Here is a 20789-nt window from a genome sequence, read left to right on the forward strand (position 1 = left end):
CGGTTGCGTCATTCGCCTGTGGGCAGGCTTTGAGTGAGCACTGGTCCACCCCCCCGTCGGATTTTCATTGTCAGGGAAATGGCTGAACGACTGCCGCTTTGCTCCATGAAAATTTTTTCAGAAACTGTGTGAGACAGCCAGGTGGAAACCAATCGGAAAATTCAGATGACTTTCGGTGAAGATTCTATTGGCGTCACACAGATTAAGGAGGATTACAACCGGATTAAAGACGGCCCACAGCGGCGGAGAGCGCGCCGCGCTTCGAGCGGCCATCGACAGGCTGAAACAAACAGATCATTTCCAAAGTGAAGGCTGTGTTGATCCGGGACGTCGTTTGACTACCAGTGAAATCGCAGAAAATGTGGACATCAGCACTTTTGTGGCACATTCCACTGTTAACAGGAGATTTTGTAATGAAAGACGTGCGGAGGAATTCGCGCGTCGGGACACAGCCGCTCAAGGCGCACCTCAAAAAACACCTCCGTGTTGGAAACCATTCGGAAGATTCAGACGGCTTTCGGTGGCTTTTCAGTCGAGTGAAACAGCTGGGCATGCCACAACATGTCCTGTGAGACTTCAAACTTGTCAGCATGGCTCAGGAGATACAGTGCTGTGAAAAAGTGTTTGCCCCTGGGCTCTTTACATGTTAGATTTTTATTAGGACATCAAAAAAAAAAAAAAAAAAAAATTCAGACCTTGTATATTAGAATTTCCAAAATCATGCTCTTTAAACTGACAGTGAAAGTAAATCTCTACAGTTTGATAGAAATTAATTAAAAATCTAAAAGCCAAAATGATGGTGTGAATAAGTAAGTACCCCCTTTAGAATAGCACATGTAAACCATCACTTTTATATACAGTTTTCTTCAGACAAGTCAGGGGATGGATACGTGATGTCTTGGACATTATGTACATGAATTATGAAGAAATACAAACAGTATAGCACTCTATGGTAAATCTGTGTGGAGTAGATAGTTCTCAAAAACTGTGTGACTATATAGGAAGGTGAAGAGTGAGGAAAGCCACCAAGACAACCCTGAAGAAGTTATAGATTTCTGTGGCTGTGATTGAAGACATTGTGCAAAGTGCAGGTTTTGAATGTTGCATCACAAGTTAGACAGCTTCATGATGAAGTGGTATCAAGAAGGTTTATATAAAAAAAAAAGACTTGAAAGTTCAGCTACAATTTGCCAGAAGGGACATTGGAGATTCAGGCATAGATTTGATGTTTTGTTGAAAGAAAATTATTCGCTGTGCAACTCCACTATGAAGGCAGGAGTGGTGATACAAAATGCAAAACTTGTACTATGCACAATCTTTTCAATCACAGCCAGAAGAGTCTATGGCTGAATCTCAATTCTACCCCTTACCCTCCGTTTTGTGTGGGCACGAGACAAGAGGGGTGTCTCAATTCTCTTTTTGGAGCGTGGCGGCGGAGAGGTAGGCGGAGGGCTACAAATCCCTCCGTTTAGAGTGAATCTGGATGCACACTCCGTTTGGAGGGGTAGGTGGAGCTTACTCCTGTCTCCACAGAAATAAACATGGTGTCGAAGAAGCCGCATAAATGAAGCAGCTTTCATTACAAATTACACTATTTAGAAAGTTACTTGCCAAAAAACTTTACAGGCAGTTGCCTATGACAGCAACATGTATGCTGCTGGATGCATGTTGCATATATTGTTGTTCTGAGGAATATCGTCTCGCTCGTACGCTGAGGCATTATAATGCATATACACACAAACGATAAGATAAGACACTTATTTCTCATAATGGAGAAAATCATGATAAAGGATAAGCACATTAATTTGTATGTTCATAAATCTTTGGATAATAATCCCTGCTGTTGGATTTCAAGGTCTGTAACACGTGTGTGTATTTTGTAAACAAACAGGGAGCCCTGAGCACACTCATCTCCTAATAAGCTTTCGGGCAGAAAATGAGGAGAAGTTTCATCAATGGGAATAAGTTGGAAAATATACAACCCCTGGCAAAAATTATGGAATCACCGGCCTCGGAGGATGTTCATTCAGTTGTTTAATTTTGTAGAAAAAAAAGCAGATCACAGACATGACAAAACTAAAGTCATTTCAAATGGCAACTTTCTGGCTTTAAGAAACACTATAAGAAATCAAGAAAGAAAATTGTGGCAGTCAGTAACGGTTACTTTTTTAGACCAAGCAGAGGGAAAAAAAAAAATGGAATTACTCAATTCTGAGGAAAAAATGATGGAATCATGAAAAACAAAAGAACGCTCCAACACATCACTAGCATTTTGTTGCACCACCTCTGGCTTTTATAACAGCTTGCAGTCTCTGAGGCATGGACTTAATGAGTGACAAACAGTACTCTTCATCAATCTGGCTCCAACTTTCTCTGATTGCTGTTGCCAGATCAGCTTTGCAGGTTGGAGCCTTGTCATGGACCATTTCCTTCAACTTCCACCAAAGATTTTCAATTGGATTAAGATCCGGACTATTTGCAGGCCATGACATTGACCCTATGTGGCTTTTTGCAAGGAATGTTTTCACAGTTTTTGCTCTATGGCAAGATGCATTATCATCTTGAAAAATGATTTCATCATCCCCAAACATCCTTTCAATTGATGGGATAAGAAAAGTGTCCAAAATATCAACGGAAACTTGTGCATTTATTGATGATGTAATAACAGCCATCTCCTCAGTGCCTTTACCTGACATGCAGCCCCATATCATCAATGACTGTGGAAATTTACATGTTCTCTTCAGGCAGTCATCTTTATAAATCTCATTGGAACGGCACCAAACAAAAGTTCCAGCATCATCACCTTGCCCAATGCAGATTCGAGATTCATCACTGAATATGACTTTCATCCAGTCATCCACAGTCCACGATTGCTTTTCCATTGTAACCTTGTTTTTTTCTGTTTAGGTGTTAATGATGGCTTTCGTTTAGCTTTTCTGTATGTAAATCCCATTTCCTTTAGGCGGTTTCTTACAGTTCGGTCACAGACGTTGACTCCAGTTTCCTCCCATTCGTTCCTTAGTTTTGTTTTGTTGTGCATTTTCGATTTTTGAGACATATTGCTTTAAGTGTTCTGTCTTGACGTTTTGATGTCTTCCTTGGTCTACCAGTATGTTTGCCTTTAACAACCTTCCCATGTTGTTTGTATTTGGTCCAGAGTTTAGACACAGCTGACTGTGAACAACCAACATTTTTTGCAACATTGCGTGATGATTTACCCTCTTTTAAGAGTTTGATAATCCTCTCCTTTGTTTCAAATTTACATCTCTCGTGTTGGAGCCATGATTCATGTCAGTCCACTTGGTGCAACAGCTCTCCAAGGTGTGCTCACTCCTTTTTAGATACAGACTAAGAAGCAGATCTGATTTGATGCAGGTGTTAATTTTGGGGATGAAAATTTACAGGGGGATTTCGTAATTTTTTCCTCAGAAATTAATGAGTCCATATTTTTTTCCCTCTGCTTGGTCTAAAAAAGTAAGCGTTACTGACCGCCACAATTTTTTTTCCTGATTTCTTATAGTGTTTCTTAAAGCCAGAAAGTTGCCATTTGAAATGACTTTAGTTTTGTGTCATGTCTGTGATCTGCTTTTTTTCTACAAAATTAAACAACTGAATGAACATCCTCCGAGGCCAGTGATTCCATACTTTTTGCCAGGGGTTGTATACACACACATGTATATGTGTAACACATAACCTGATGTCCTAATAAACTGCTATTATTTGTCAAAGAAATTTGTAAATAGGAAAGCAAATAGGGCTGGATGCAAAAAATGGGAGAATTTGAAAAATAAAGATAAGGTTAACAGAACTAGATGCAGCCCATAACATACATACAGGTGCTGATCATTTAATTAGAATATTATGAAAAAGTTTATTTATTTCAGTAATTCCATTCAAAAAGTGAAACTTGTATACATTCATTGCACACAAACTGATATATTTCAAGTGTTTATTTAATTACTAATTAATTCATGAATTATCAATCAATTAATGATTAATCAAACAATATTAATACAATAACATGCTTTTGGAGGGCGGTATGCATTTTCAAGAGGCCCGACGTCCATGTCCAGTCGCCCAAAATGACAGCTATTTGCCCGAATTAGATGAGGGCGAATACTCAGAAAATGCATACCGCACGACAACAGCATGTTATTTGCATTGTTATCACTTTTCTGAGATACACAACACATAACGTGTACATAAAAAGTTGTCTCACTTAACTTTTGTCGTGTCGGCTGGCGTGCGCTGCTCTCCAAATTTGGCAGTGCGTCCTCATCAAGCTGGCTGCTTTGGGTGTTGTTCATTGTCGTACTATCCATGAGAAAATCATCCGGAATATCCATATTGGGTCCAACACACACCTCTCGCCTTTTCATCTTTTCCTCTGCGGACAGTTTTTTTTTTCCCCTCTGCGGACAGTTCTTGGGCTGCGCACGCTATGACGTCATTTGTTTACGCACAGCGGGCGGGTATAGCCAGATAGCATCACCGTAAAGCTACAATACCGGCCCAGCAATGCCCCGGTAAAGTGATGATAATAATAATTATTACTATTATTGATTAATTATTATTAACATTAATTAATTACAAATTAATTCATTATTAATACATTAATTAACATGACATGATTGCGATGCATTGAAGAAATCTGTGACTTCTTCTATTTCTTTGCATTTACACAGAAAGGCGAGAAAATAAAAAGAGTCTACTGCAACAAGTTGCATTTCGGTTGCCATGTTAAACAGTGAAGACGGCAGTTTGACACGGGCAGTTTTTTTTCCTCCTAAGGTGGAGGGGTGTCTCAATTCATAGGGCTAGAGGCATACCCCTTCGCCTTACCCTTGTTTTAAAGGGGTAAGTGTAGGGGTAGGGGGAGGGCCAAGGGGAAGGGGAACAAAAGAGAATTGAGATTGGGGGTATAACTTCTTCAGGGTTGTCCAGGTGGCTTTCCTCACTTTTCACCTTCTTATACAGTCACTCAGTTTTTGAGAACTATCTACTCCACACAGATTTACCATAGAGTGCTATACTGTTTGTATTTCTTCATAATTCATGTAAATAATGTCCAAGACATAGTCAGTGTCTTGGGAATGTTCACGTATCCATCCCCTGGCTTGTCTGAAGAAAACCGTATATAAAAGTGATGGTTTACATGTGCTATACTAAAGGGGGCACTTACTTATTCACGCCATCATTTTGGCTTTTAGATTTTGAATTAATTTATATCAAACTGTAGAGATTTACTTTCACTGTGAGTTTAAAGAGCATGATTTTGGAAATTCTAATAAACAAGGCCTGAATTTTTGTTTTGTTTTCTGATGTCCTAATAAAAATCTAACATGTAAAGGGTCAAGGGGGCAAACACTTTTTCACAGCACTGTAGTATCAGTTATTTCTTCATAACTGACGAAAATAAAGTCCAAGACATATTCAGTGACTTGGAAATGTTCATGTATACATCCCCTGACTTGTCTGAAGAAAACTGGCAATAAAACTGATTTACAGTTATTATACCAAAGGGGCCCATTACCTTGGCTAACCCATCATCTTGGCTTTTATATTTTTTATTAATTTACATCAAGTTGTACAGATTTGCTTTGAGTTTGACTATAAAGAACATAATTTTAGACATTTTTATATTGAGAAGCCTGGTTTACATTTTGTATTTGAAATGGCATAAATAAATGTGTGAAATACCAAGGGGCAGAATACTTTTGCAAAGCACTGTAATTTCATCAAAACTGCAATTCAACATAATTCAACATAAGAGTTTGCATGTGTCTGCATACCAGTTGTTCAAGCTTCTCAGCCTCCTGACGTGTGTGTTGCCTCTCCCGTGCAAATGCTTTTATCGTGTCTTCTCTTGCTCTCTCACTCTCTCTTTGTGCCATCTTGGCCAACTCTTCCTTCAGAATTGCCTGTTGTCTTTCATACCTAAAAATAAAACAAACACGTTATATATTAAAAAAAAAAACACTACATGAATGCAGTTTAGAATGAGTTTCTACAAAGTTTCACAAGTAGGATTGATATTGAAAATGGAATACAATCATAATTTACTGAGACATCAGCCTTTAGACAATGGCACAGAAAATGCAATTTTTAGAGTAAAAAAATAAATAAATAAATAAAAATGTGGCAGCACGGTGGATTAAGGGTTAGCACTGGTGCCTCATAATTTAGAAGGTCATGGGTTCGATTTCCACTTGTGGCCTTTCGGGGTGGAGTTTGCGTGTTCACGTGGGTTCTCTCTGGGAGCTCCGGCTTCCTCCCACATCCAAAGACACGCAGATTAGGTGGAATGGAAACTTAAATTTGTCCACAGGTGCGTGTACAAGTGTGAATGTGCTTGTTTGTCTATATGTGGCCCTGCGACAGACTGGATTCCTGTCGCGGGTGCACCCTGCCTCACACTCTATGACTGCTGGGATAGGCTCCAGCCCTCTGCAACCCTTAAGTGGACTAAGCGGTTGAAGATTGAGTGTGAAAAATAATCTTGTACAAATAGGAAAACCTTGACTTTCATGAAAATCCTTACTGGTAATCTTTGATAATTCCATTTCAAGGCTAATGGCCCCTTCACACACAGTGAGAAGTTTGGACGAAAACGGTGAAACAGTTCAAAATTAGCGTGAAACATTGCGCCAACAGGCAGGCGTGCACAAACCCGGTGCAAGAGTTTGTGCATGCGTCAGTGTCCGTCGAGCAGGAACAGTGCGAGATGCATCACATGGTGCCGCTTATGTGGAATAAATAAATAAATAAATAAAACTAGCCAGTACCTGTGGGGCCACATCGCGCTGCTTATGTGGAATAATAAAACAACAACAAAAAAAAAAACATATCACCTGGGACGCGAACTCTCACCTTTCAAAAGCTCTGATCACCAGTCAGAGACTTTACCACTGAGCTACGGAGCTGTTTGAAAGCTGCAGGAATCTGCCTCATATCAGGAAGGATATGGAAATATTACAAAAAAAAAAAAAATTTAAATCACATACCATATAAAAACACCGTATTTATCAAGCTAGCAATGCTAATATGATCCGTCCGCTCCTCTGATGATGACCCATGGTCACAGACACAGAGTCATGAAATGACATGAATGAAAAGCAGCACGCTCTGATGTCCACATCTACTGGTCAGGTGCGTTCAGTCGGCCGCGCTCGTGTTCTGCCCGTCACGTGTCTTGTAGATGGCGTGCCACAGCACAGACACCGCATCATGTGGAACAGAGCTCACGTGGGCGACGTGATGGTCAGATTGCCCTCTGTTCTGATGGTCCGTTTCAAACTGGGGGCCTGTCGGTGTCCGCTCTGTGGACGCGCTCGCTTGCTGCAGGTTGTCGCCACCACAGTGATATATGTTTTTATTTAAGTCCACATAAATACAGCAATCAGACACATGTGCCTCACAGTGGACAGTTGTCAGTCCATGACTGTCCAAACACAGTAGGTATTTTCCAGATGGAATATCCAGAATGACAGATCACCACACCTGCTTCTGTTGGAAGACATGCCTTCCATGAGTGGAGGGCACACACCCACGCGTCAGTGTGTGTGTTTGCACACTCGTAGGAAAATTTGACAAATTTCACAGCAGTACGACAGTGGTTGCCTGCAGTCTGTTATCATGCCAAGAATGCGATTGGCCACATATTTTCTAAGTGCCATGCGAGCGGTGCTCGATGTTCGTGCGTGTCACCTGGTATTTGGCTGGCACGTGCTGTGAGTGGGTGCAATGGGTTCACACAGCACACACTTTGTCTTTCAGGCGCTTGTGTGAGCAAATAGTTGTAGCAACAGGGGTACGAGGCATTGGAAGCAGGGACGACATTACACAGTTTGCACAATTCCTGCATCATGCACACTAAGTGTGCACTTCGTCCAAACTTCGCACTATGTGCGAAGGTGCCCTAAAGTCAAGCCTGGGCGCATGCACTTGTGCCATCAGGGCTCGAAATAGTACGTGCATGTGCTAGTTTGTGCATGTATTATTGGAGCGGTGCACGTAATTTTATACTCCACTTGCACTGGACGGCAGGATAATTAGGCCGATATCGGACCCGATCTACCCCTTCCGACAATCTTAAGGACGCCCCGACAATCGTGATGATGCTAAAGATAATCTTATCAGATATTCCTGCCGTGTGTGGTGTGTTAAGAGCGCTCTGATCTGCTCGGAAGGGCGTCAGGAGCGCTCTGATCGCAAATCGGGGATATTCCACATGTTGGATTTTTTTTGGCCCGATATCGCTGTGTGTGTGGTGTCCTCCGACCACAACAAGCACGCAGCCTGCTGAATGTGACATGCAGCCAATCAGAAAACGAGGTGATGGACGCACGGAGCGGAAAATAAGATCAAAACAGCTGTTCTGACTTACTAGAAAGTCCGGTGGTCGCGCTGTCTCCACTCCTTTAGAGAACGCCTTTTCTTTTTCTTTTTGTATTGTTTTTTCTCGAGAGATTTTGAGAGATTTCCTGTCTGAGCTGTGAATGTTCGTGCGTGAAATCTGTTCGTGTGTGGTTGTGTTGTCCTTACCGTGTGGCCGAACACCACACACTGTACGACCAAACCCGTTAGATCCATGATTTTTTTTATCTTCACGTGTGTGGTCTCTCACGTTTTTGAAACCTAAAGATAATTTTAAAATCCTGTTGTGTGAACCAGGCTTAACTTTATCCAAGTTTTATCAACTATAAGCACCAGTAGAATGAACCAATAAAGGAATAAATAAGGAAAAAAAAAACTATTTCCAGTGTGTTGTCTTCGTCTTCCCTGCGTTTTATGACTCACACACGGAGCGAGTTGCTGTGTCAATTCGTTCGCGCGCGCAGGCACGTGAAAAAAAAAAAACAAATAAAAGTCTGCTGCTGCTCATAACCACACTGGACCTGCGTCGAGTTACTTCCTGTGGGTGCACGCAGCAGGGGGGCAGAGAGGAGGTGAGAACGCAGCCTGCAGGTTCTCTGCAAAGAAAAATTTCTCTTCTAGCTTATATTTATTCTTGTGCTGAGCTGCAGGTCTGCGCTCTGAGTTCTGTTATAGTTTATCTTTCCTCCTTTAACCGCGAGATGCACGCGCGTGCGTGTGAACGAACCGTCCGTGAGTAAATGTGGACATGTCTGGAGTGGTAGTTGATGTCCTGTGTCTGGCAATCAGTCTGTGAGAAGGACTTATGTCCGTTTTTGTCCTTTATTTAACACTGATGAGAGAGCATTTTTTTTCCTGTGCTTGGTTTTTTGTGAGCATGTAGTTTTACTGCATTGTGTGCATGGTATAAAAACAATCCTGCGTGATTTATACTTCAGGAACAATGGAACACAGGCCGCAGGAATCACACATCGGCGTCGGGTATGTTGTCTTGTGAGGGTGTGGCTTCCAGTCACGTCGAGTAACGTCGCTTTGCTCTGACTTCTGCTGAAATCACTTAATTTCTGTCTCGAGCACAGGACGCAACAAAAATGAACATGAAAATAAACATGTTTCATTTTTGGCATTAGATTTGCTTCGCCCTTTGCGTCCCTTGTGCTGTTGTGGCATCGAGCTGCTTGTCTCGGCACTGAGTTGCTTGCACGCGGCATCGTCATGACGACCCGTGATGCAACTGGGAGCAGCCCCAGTGTGAAAAAAAGGGGGCTTTACGGGCCCAGAGAGGAAGAGTCTGACACATCAGAGGAGAAGTTTTAAGGTTTATGTAAGACTGACTTTTGGTTGTGCAAGTAAATTTTTTGTTACTAGCACCAGCGCAAGTAGGTTAAAAAATGTATTTCGACCCCTGGCCATGCTTTGACGCATCACGATATTACAAAGGCACCTTGGTTCCTGTATGGCAACCACCCAGGCAGACAACCAGTCAAACGCCACATGTCTAAAGTAACCAGCTATCTGACTCATTCTACAGTTAAGAAAGAATGTCTTACTTCAGCTTAAAAAAAAATAATGTTCTCATCAAAAAAAACCCTGCTTGGTCATGCAAGAAACATTTTTATTCCCTTTCTGGATCACCACCTTATCATGGTGAAGGGGTTTATTTACTCCAGTGATCCCGGGTGCTGTGTTGTCTAGAGCATTAACTCCTGCTTGGGCCACCCTTGGCAAACTGGTCCCAGTTGAGGGGGCAAAGGGAGATTTTATACACTCTTTATGATGGACACAATACAGAGCAGAGTCACCTGGCCCAGATTAGGGAAACTGGGGCCCCCCTCCTGGAGTCAGACCTGGGGGCTGGCGCATTCAGACGAGTGCCCCGTGACCCGGTCTACAACTGTGAGATTCAGTGGGCTCACTGCCACCGTGACCCGGTAAGTGGCAGAAAATGAATGAATTCATATTTTCATCCAAAAATTACAGCCCAGTCTCATGTTTTGTTTTTTTTTTTGTCCTCCCGTCATGAAATGATTCAAATTTTCGTGACAGGGTTTTTTTTTGGGTTTTTTTTACTCACTATTACTAACACTACTCCTACCTCCAACCCGAACCCTAATCATAACCCCCCCGACCACCACCGCCCCGTCCCTGCACTTTTAATAACGTGCAGCCATCACGGAATGAATTTGTGCTCCCATAACAAATATTTTGCATTTTTTGTGACAATATGACAAACCAATAGATTAATGTATATTTTGTGCAGCTGAATCATGACAATCCTTAAGACTGGGTTGAGTAATTACGTACTGGGATGGAATTCTCTCTTAAAAGAACCAAATTAAAAAGAACATAATGAGGATAATGTTATTAGGTGGTGATTCATTTTGATGCACCACATTAATCAAAAATAAAACTTTGTTTTACGAGGTCTGTTAGAAAACTATCCAACCTTTTTATTTTTTTTAAAAAGTATATGGATTTGAATCATGTGCGCTTGCATCAGCCAAGCTTGAACCTTCGTGCGCATGCATGAGTTTTTTCACGCCTGTCGGTTGCGTCATTCGCCTGTGGGCAGGCTTTGAGTGAGCACTGGTCCACCACCCTCGTCGGATTTTCATGTCAGGGAAATGGCTGAGCGATTGGAGCAGCGCTGAATCAAATTTTTCCAGAAAATGTGAGAGACAGCCAGGTGGAAACCATTCGGAAGATTCAGATGGCTTTCGGTGAGGATACTCTCGGCGTCACACAGATTAAGGACCATTACAACCGGATTAAAGATGGCCCACAGGGGCGCAGGGCGCGCCGCGCTCCGACTGGCTATCGACAGGCTGAAATGACAAGATCATTTCCAAAGTGAAGGCTGTGTTGATCCGGGACGTTGTCTGACTACCAGAGAAATTGCAGAAGAGGTGTACATCAGCACTTTTGCAGCACATTCCACTGTTACAGGAGATTTTGTAATGAAAGACGTGCGGAGGAATTTACGCGTCGGCATGGAGCCGCAATGGTGCACAACAAAAAGCATGTCCGTGTTGGAAGTCTCACAGGACAAGTTGTGACATGCCCAGCTGTTACACAATTTCTCGGATACTCACTCGACTGAAAAGCCACCGAAAGCCGTCTGAACCTTCTGAATGGTTTCCAACACGGACATGCTTTTTGTTGTGGGCCACTGCGGCTCCATGCCGACGCGCGAATTCCTCCTCACGTCTTTCATTACAAAATCTCCTGTAACAGTGGAATGTGCCGCAAATGTGCTGATGTACACCTCTTCTGCAATTTCTCTGGTAGTCACACAATGTCCCAGAACAACACAGCCTTCACTTTGGAAATGATCTGGTCGTTTCAGCCTGTTGATGGCCACTCGGAATGCGGCGCGCCCTGCGCCGCTGTGGGCCGTCTTTAATCCAGTTGTAATGCTCCTTAATCTGTGTGACGCCGAGAGTATCCTCACCGAAAGCCAGCTGAATCTTCCGAATGGTTTCCACCTTGCTGTCTCTCTCAGTTTCTGGAAAAATTTGATTCAGCGCTGCTCCAATCGCTCAGCCATTTCCCTGACAATGAAAATCTGACGAGGGGGGTGGACCAGTGCTCACTCAAAGCCTGTCCACAGGCAAATGACGCAACCGACAGGCGTGAAAAAACTCACGCATGCGCACGAAGGTTCAAGCTTGGCTGATGCAAGCGCACATGATTCAAATCCATATCGTTTTTTTAAAAAATAAAAAGGTCGGATAGTTTTCTAACAGACCTCGTATGTATGCGACATCCCAGTGGCATCTGGATGTGAAGTCTGAATCACCTGAGCATTAGCTAGTAGTTTCTTTTTTTTTTAGCAACTATGGGAGAAACATGATGCCCACTACATGGTCAAATATGGAAGAGGAAAAAGACAGGATGGTATGTAAAATGCAAAATAACTGAGGCTTATATTTATTCTGCCATCTAATTCATTGCAAATAATACAAACCAAATATTTTCATGTTTTGTGTGGTCAACTTCATTGTTAATATACAAGAAAATTCAAGTAAATTCTTAAATTTTTTTGTTGTGCATTACATTATAAGAAACTGTCTATTCTTGTGATTACAATTTGATTCCTACAAGAATTCCCAGACAAGAAATTAGCAAGAAGAATTTCCATTCTTGGTATAACATTTTGTAAACAAAGCTTCACACATTAATCCAGGTTTCAAGATATCTGAAGAAAGAAAATACAAAGAACTCAGTTGACTGTGGCAATATCTATTAAAACAAGACATTTTGGGATTTTAACTCCACGAAGAAGAATTCTGAACAGAGAAAATGTCAAGAAAATCAATTACTGCAACTAGCTTTTAAAATAAATCAATCAATAAATAAATAAAATGGAAGAGTACAGATTCTTACAAAAAATTGCACTGGATTGTCAGTTCCATGATTTAGAACTCATAATAGCCATTTTCCCAACCTACCTCCTTTGTTCTTCTTTGATATAAGAATCTGGTTTGTTTGCATTGGACTGGGTACTTGTCTGGGCCATGGGCTGCTGGAATTCAGGGCTTGTACTGGAAGAGGAATCTGAAACAAAGAGTATGCATACTGTATCATGGTATCATATTTTTAGAGTATAAGCTGCACCTGTCCAAAATGTCTCTTCAAGAGAGAGAGAGAGAGAAAAAAAAAAAAATATATACAAGTTGACCAAAGTATAAATCACATTTACCAATTAATGCAACAAGAAGCAAAACAAATTTAACCACCATGTTACAGTGCATCCAGAAAGTATTCTGGATGCACTGTAACACTAACACTGGATGTATATTTACAGCTTGGGACTCCGACGAGGGCGGTCGCATCTCCTCCACTCTCCCTTATCTCTCTGCCTCTGCCTTTAACCTTCAAGTCGCTACTCACCAGACGGTGAATTCCTCAAAACTATATTGGATTCTGGATCTATTGGACTGCAATTGGATTAACCATGGAATTGATCAACTGGTCTCTGAACGCTATTGACACCATTTTTTTTTTTTTACAAGAAGGTCAGGACCAGGGGATCCTACCTGCCCAGAAGGAACGTATCCTGCGGGCTATGTCCTCGACTACTGGGGGTCTTGGCGTGTTGCATGCTTGGTGCCTTTCTCCGTGGAGGACGTCGAGGATTTATTCATCTTTGGTCTCATGGTAGTGGGGCTGGCACTTTTTGGCTTATGTGCTGCCCTGATCTACCGTAAAATTGGCAAGACGGCGGCATCAAGAACCACGGGTCCTCGCTTGGCCGTCATGATTAACGAAGTTAGAAAGGCAGTGCATTCTCAGACTGCGATGACTATTGACGCAAAGTGGATGACACCCTGGAGCTGATGCGTGCCTTGCAGTTGAAGCTGAAGGTTTCGGAGGCCAGCGAATATTAATTCATAATTGGGAAAATTCCTAATTCACAATTGGTTTTGGTTCGAATGAAGCTTCGAAAACTGTTTTTCCACTGCTGTGAGCCATAATCAAGGTCAAATTGCCCACTGTTTTTTCTCCTGAGGAATGTGGCCTTGGTGAGATATTCGGCTTTTCATATCTCAACCCACATAGACAATATCCATGGTAATGGACAGACTTCTGAAGCATGGTTCCACTCCCTTCCCCCTACCCCCTCCCTTCCCTGATCAACACCTCCCCTCTCCGGCGCCGTCAACATCACTTTCCCAAGCTGGCAGACTGGTGGCGCGACTCAAGGTTGCAGCGGCTGTAACACACCACATCGCCTCAATTGGGAAAACAGACTGTTCAAGTTTTAGTGCACATAACAATGTCAAATGTATATGTGTTGTCTTAATTTCTGATGTGTGCCATTATTATGGTGAACAAGTAATAATTGTGGATTAATTGCGGTTTGTCTGTGGTATGTGAGTGTGCAAATCTCGTTGTCATGACAATGATAAATAAAGCTATCTATCTATCTATCTATTCATAGAGCGTCACCTTTCCTGCATTTTTTGTTACAGCCTTATCCTGATGAGACAAAGATTTAACTCTTTGGCGTGAATGCCAGGCATCATGGTTGGAGGAAAACAGGCACCATCCCTACAGTGAAGCACTGTGGTGGCAGCATCATGCTGTGGGGATGTTTTCAGCAGAAGAAACTGGGAGACTAGTCAGGATTGAGGGAAAGATTAATGCAGCAATGTACAGAGACATCCTGGATGAAAACCTGCTCTCGTGCATTCCTGACATTAGACTGGGGCGACGATTCATCTTTCAGCAGGACAATAACCCTAAGCGCACAGCCAAGATATCAAAGGAGTTGCTTCAGGAGAACTCTGTGAATGTGTCCTTGAGTGGCCTAGCTAGAGCCCAGACCTGAATCAATTTGAACATCTATGGAGAGATCTGAAAATAACTGTGCACAGACACTCTCCATCAGACCTGATGGAGCTTGAGAGGTGCTGCAAAGAGGAATGGGCAAAACTGCCCGAAGACAGGTGCGCCAAAGCTTGTGGCATCATGTTCAAGAAGACTTAAGGCTGTAATTGCTATCAAAGGTGCACCAACTAAGTATTGAGTAAAGTGTGTGAATACTTATGTGCATGTGATTTTTAGGTTTTTGGGGTTCTTTAAATAAATTTGCACAAAAAAAAAACTTTTTCATGTTGTCATTATGGGGTGTTGTGAGTAGGATTTTGAGGGAAAATGATTTTGCTCCATTTTGAATAAGGCTGTAACATAAAATGTGGAAAAAGTGAAGCACTCTGAATACTTTCACTGTATTTGTAAGGTTATACATCATTAAAGGCTCCTTCACACATAAGACGATGTGGTTCCACATGTTCCAACTGTTTTTTGGTTTTTTTAATCCCCACAGCAGCAGCACGATGTGGTTCCACACGTTCCAGCGGGTGTTTATTTTTTTAATCTCCACAGCAGTGGCGCTCAAGCTGCTTGCACTGTGTTCATGCACGCTTGTGCGAAACCATCTCAGCAGGATCGTTCACGCCTGCCCACCCATGTGTCCCTCCTGACGTCGGCTAGATGTTTTTGGGGTTCGCTCATTCGGGCAGTTTCACCGTGATTCACCTTGATTCCTACTTATTCGTGCCATGTGTGAAGGGGCCCTAAGAAGCATAGCTAACAAACTAATTGTTACTATATCATCACAAAATGTGAGCAAACTGCTTCTTTAAGCCACTGAACAGAGGAACATAATGTGAACGAACAACGCAATGAAACATTTGAAAACTCTTTTGTCGTACAAAGATAAACTAGGTTTCTTGCTGTCCAATTTTTGCACAGGAGTCTTGAAACCACTGTCCTTGTTGTTTCACATAGTCCAAATAAATAAATATAATTAAAAAAATCAACTAAAAAAAACAAAACAAAAAAAAAAATTAAAAAAAATTGTATTTGCTTTTTTTTATTCAAGTGTGGATTTACAGTTAAAAAAAAACATTAAGAACAAAGAATGCTGTTACTCCTCCTCCTCGACACTACGTCTTTAGAAGACGTCCAGCCTCTGTCAATAATAATAACAATTAACCTAAGTGTAAAAGACAACCCCTTTTCATGATGGGACATAAGACTAGATGTTATTTTAGTCTATGTACACTGTATACAGTCTGCTGTTTGGGAATATTCCAGATACTCATTTAATAATTGACGATGGATTATCACACATGGACTGGACGATTTGATCCCATCAACACAAGATTCCCTTGTAGGAAACATTCCCCAAAGTGAATAACAGTGGTACAACAAAAAAGGTGAGCCAGGTGCAAACCTCGCTCACTGTGGCATGTACCTTTTATTGTTTACATTCTTTTATTTTTGATGTGCACTGCACAGTAACAGACATCCATTCAGTTAGATGTTGCTCATGTAGCAGGTTTTGGTATTTGGCAAACACTATTTGCTTAAAATGAGCATGACTGCAAAATGTATTTTAACTCAAACCCAATGACTACCAAAGACATCAGGAAAAGGTCAAAGAAGTGACGCCATCATGATCACTCATAATGAACAGTTTAAGTGCGACTCCACTTGAGTTTTAAAACACATGCTGAAAGTAATTGTCTCAGTTAAGACATTTCTACCTCCCTCTGTCCTTTATTTTACAAAAATGGCAGTTAACTATGGTGGTCCTTGTTTCCACTGTCATGAAAATTTACAGAATTGTGATTTTTCAGTATGTAATACCTGGGTCACACAGCAAGATAATTACGCCAATTTCTGATCCGATCTTCCCCTTCCAACAATCTTATACCTGGTTCACACGGCAAGATAATTATGCCGATTTCGGACCCGATCTTCTCACTTCCGACAATCTTATGGATACCCCAGACTATCGTGATGGCTCTAAAGATAACCTTATCTAGGGATGGTATTGATAAGATTTTACTGATATCTGTAGTTTTTGTCAAAAGCATTCCTTTCAGATATTAATGATACAAATGTATCTCCACAGCATCTGAGCTGAGCTCTTGCAGCCGGCTGCACTGAACGTCAGAATATAACTGACGTCTCATTTTGGGAAGAAAAAAAAATACGGTTTTGGTCTGTTGTAGTTTATCGTTCGTATTATAGCGTTTGGAAAGCGGCGTCATTTGATTTAAAACGGTGATTTGCTCTGAAGTTATTAATTCCAACAGAAATCTATGCTGCTCTTTGGAGCTGTGCACTTAGTCCCACAAAACAGAGGATATTATTATTATTATTTTGTTTACTTGATGAACAATTTCACTTTATGCACCAGCTGGTGGTTATGCCAGAGAAACATTGCGTGAAACTCCAGTGTGGAATGGAGGACGATTCTCATTTCTTGCCCGCAACAAGTCAAGAGTCTCAGTTAGTGACTTTAAGCCACACAAAGATGACTCACAATTGACATCTTTAAATGGCTTTGAGAGGCGTTAATGAAGAAATTGCAGACCTGCCACTTCTGAAAACCAGCGAAGCAGAGAACCAGCGAACAGCAGGTCGAAGCGCTGCTTCATTGCTTCAAACAGACCCGCTGCAGTCTGCAATCAACAGAGAAATGATCATTTTCCCGATAAAACGCCCTCAAAAACAACAGCTGCTCTGGTGTCCCAAACTGAAGGACCGATAAGGGAATCATTACGCAAAAAGGCTATTGATGTCGGAGGATCGAATAATTTCTTAACGATACTTTTAAAAGGAACTGGTATTCGATACCCAGCCCTAACCTCATCAGATATTCCTGCTGTGTGTGCTGTGTTAAGAGTGCTCTAGTCTGCTCAGAAGGATGTCAGGACCGCTTAGACCGCAAATCATAGATATTCAACATGTTGGATTGTCTTTGCCCGATATCCCAGCGTGTGGGCTGAGAGGAATCCAAAATCATCACAGCTGTCATGGCCCACCAGAAATTCTGAGGCTCGCACTGCCTTCACTCACTTAACCAACGCCTTTTCTTTTTACATTGTTTTTTTCTCAGTTTGAAATAGTCCACAAACTATCACCACTGCTTCTTCATCGTTCACCATGAGAGGCTGGTGCTGAGGCACATAAAATCCTTACTGCCTCCCAGCCTTGATCAGCACCAATTCGCATACAGAGCCAACAGGTCCACAGGTGATGCCATCAACACAGCCCTCCACACAGTGTTTAAACATCTTGAACAGTCTGGCAATTATGCGAGGATGTTGTTTGTGGACTTCAGTTCTGCTTTTACCACACTTGTTCCAAGCAGACTAATGTTCAAACTGCGCAGTCTGGGCATTAGCGAGCACACCTGCAGATGGATCAGAGACTTTCTCACCAACCGTCTGCAGTCAGTCAGGATGGGGTCTCACCACTCCTCAGTGCTGACAGTAAGCACTGGAGCCCGTCAGGGCTGTGTGCTCAGCCCCATGCTGTACACTTTGTACACCACGACTGTACACCAACCCACAGCAGCAACATCTTTGTCAAATTTGCAAATGACACTACGGTGGTTGGGCTGATTCATAACAACGATGAGATGGCCTTCTCATTCAGGGAGACACCGTCGAGAGGGTCAGTGACTTCAAGTTCCTGGGAACATACATTTCTCAGGACCTGACATGGGGCACCAACACCAATGCCCTTGTAAAAATGGCACAGCAGTGTCTGTACTTTTTAAGGTCACTGAGGAAGGCCAACCTGTCCCAGGAACTGCTGCTGTCCTTCTATAGGTGTTCTGTACAGAGCGTCCTCACCAATAACATCTTGGTGTGGTACAGGAGCTGCTCTCAGGCTGACAAGAAGGCTCTGGAGAGAGTCAGAAAGTCAGCACAGAACATCATAGGAGCGCAGATGTCCTCTCTGTCAGACATCTATTACACCAGATGTCTGCGCAGGGTCAGAAGCATCAGCTTCGATGGTTCACACCCCGGGCACAGCCTGTTCTCACTGCTGCCCTCAGGAAAGAGGTACCGGCCCATCAAGGTCTGCACATCCAGACTCAACAACATGTTCTACCCAAGTGCAATACGAGTACTGAATGCACATTAGCCTTCAGTCTGTACCATTCATTGCATTTATTTTTTATAAAGGTGAATGCAATGAATGGCACAGACTTCTATTTCTATTTATATACACCTACTGGCTCCCTTGTAAATACATGTATATATTCTTATTTGCCTTTTTACATTTACATTTTTTTTATATTTACTTTTACACCTTTGCACTACGGACGTTTTCTTTTAATTTCGTTGTACCTTGTGTATAATGACAATAAAAACCATTCTATGTTTGTTTATTCTGAAGTCATGTTTAATCTCAAATGGTTTTACGAGATTTCCCATCTGACCTGGGAATTCGCCCTATTGAGATATCCCATAATCCCTTGCGCACCAGAGTCACTGCAGTCAAAACAGAGAGAAACCACATGACGACAATTGCAAATGAACATTATACTACCAAAATCTATGTTTTATTGATTTGATTTATTGAACCTCCAAAATCATGGAGAAAAAAATATAAAATATATAAAATCAACAATAGACAGACACAACAATATTAAAATGGTGACAATAAATCACTGACAATTGAGCCCTCAAAGCCGCCAGCGGCAGTTAAAATGAAACGAACACTGTCAGCGACACTACATTCAGGGGTTCTTTTGATGGTTCTCTTACTAGCTCCTTTATAAGAAGTTTCGCATAGATATCTAGCTAAGGATATACCATACTCCTGGCAGATATTAACAACAGCTGAAGCGAGATTAGCCTGACTAGACAACTGACCCTGAAGTGCTTGACATAAAAGATATTTACACAGTACATGTGTACGTGAGCTCGACAAGAACATGGACCTGAACGATGATAGTTTCTGGATGTTGATATATTTTTTGACATGATCGACACCTAATGCTTGGAGAAGAGGACAGGACCTACAGTAGTACAGTTTTTATGCTTGTCATCAGATTAATAAGAGATTGCATGCATGAGACCCTGAAAACTTGACAAAACAAATATTCAAAATAATATAACAATAACAACATCTAAAATCCCAGATAATAGATCCACAAGAGTTTTTGGCACAATAAATAAAGAGTTTTATCTTGCAATTTTAATGCTGTTGTCTGCGCGCAGCAGTTAAATTGCAGCATGATCATCATCATCATCACAGCATCTCAATGCAGCTGTCAATGTTAATGACATATCGCAGAATGGCAAACTCTCTGAAGTTCTGCAAGATTTTCAGGGATTTGAAACCTCAGTAGGGTGAATGTTCGTGAGTGAAATCTGTTTGTGTGTTGTGCTGTCTTTATAATGTGGCTGCACACCACACAGTGTATGACCAAAACTGTTAAGATTTATTTATTTATTTTTTAAATCGCCGTGTGTGGTCTTTCAGGTACACTGAAAACCTACCGACAATTTTAAAATCTTGCAGTGTGAACCAGGCATTAAGGATGCCTCAACTATGGCGATGGCTATAAAGATAATCTTATCAGATATTTCTGCTGTGTGTGGTGTGGTAAGAGTGCTCTAACCACTGAACTATACACTACGTGGAATGGGTGTCACGGCTGGGCGAGTGAAGCCAAGCCGCTGCATTGTCGGCCATCTTGTGTCCCCCAAAAGGCACAAATGCCGCACAGCGGAATCAGGTCGATAGTATAGGGTCAAACTCACCAATTTCTGCAAAATGAAGCCCTTCACTGAGTTATGTAATATTATTAAGTTCTGTTAAGGCCATTTATAAGTCTTGTACATGCAGTGTAATTTTTGATAGATTACTAAAGTAAATAGAAACAAAAACTTGTTAAATCTATGGACATTATAAGCGCTTCCAATGCAAGACTATTTGAATACTTTCTATCATATTATACGCTTGTGAACACGCACAAAGCCCCCCCCCCACACACAATGTTCATTTGACACATGCAGTCACACATAATGTTCATTTGACACAACACACACACACTCAAAACACCCCCCAAACGGTGCATATCAACCACAATC

The 20789-nt window shown here is 41.8% G+C and overlaps 1 protein-coding gene across 1 annotated transcript in view; it reads right to left on the reverse strand.

Annotated features, from left to right (window-relative positions):
* Window positions 1-20789, reverse strand: part of chchd6a (coiled-coil-helix-coiled-coil-helix domain containing 6a) — a 315813-nt gene that overhangs the window by 265334 nt on the left and 29690 nt on the right. The window contains exons 3-4 of the mRNA XM_034172200.1: window positions 12828-12933; window positions 5793-5937 (exon numbers count right to left, since the gene is read on the reverse strand). Of these exons, the coding sequence (XP_034028091.1) occupies window positions 5793-5937; window positions 12828-12933 (251 nt within the window). The remainder of the gene's footprint in view (window positions 1-5792; window positions 5938-12827; window positions 12934-20789) is intronic.

Source organism: Thalassophryne amazonica, chromosome 6 (assembly GCF_902500255.1).
Source record: "Thalassophryne amazonica chromosome 6, fThaAma1.1, whole genome shotgun sequence".
Taxonomy (NCBI): Eukaryota; Metazoa; Chordata; class Actinopteri; order Batrachoidiformes; family Batrachoididae; genus Thalassophryne; species Thalassophryne amazonica.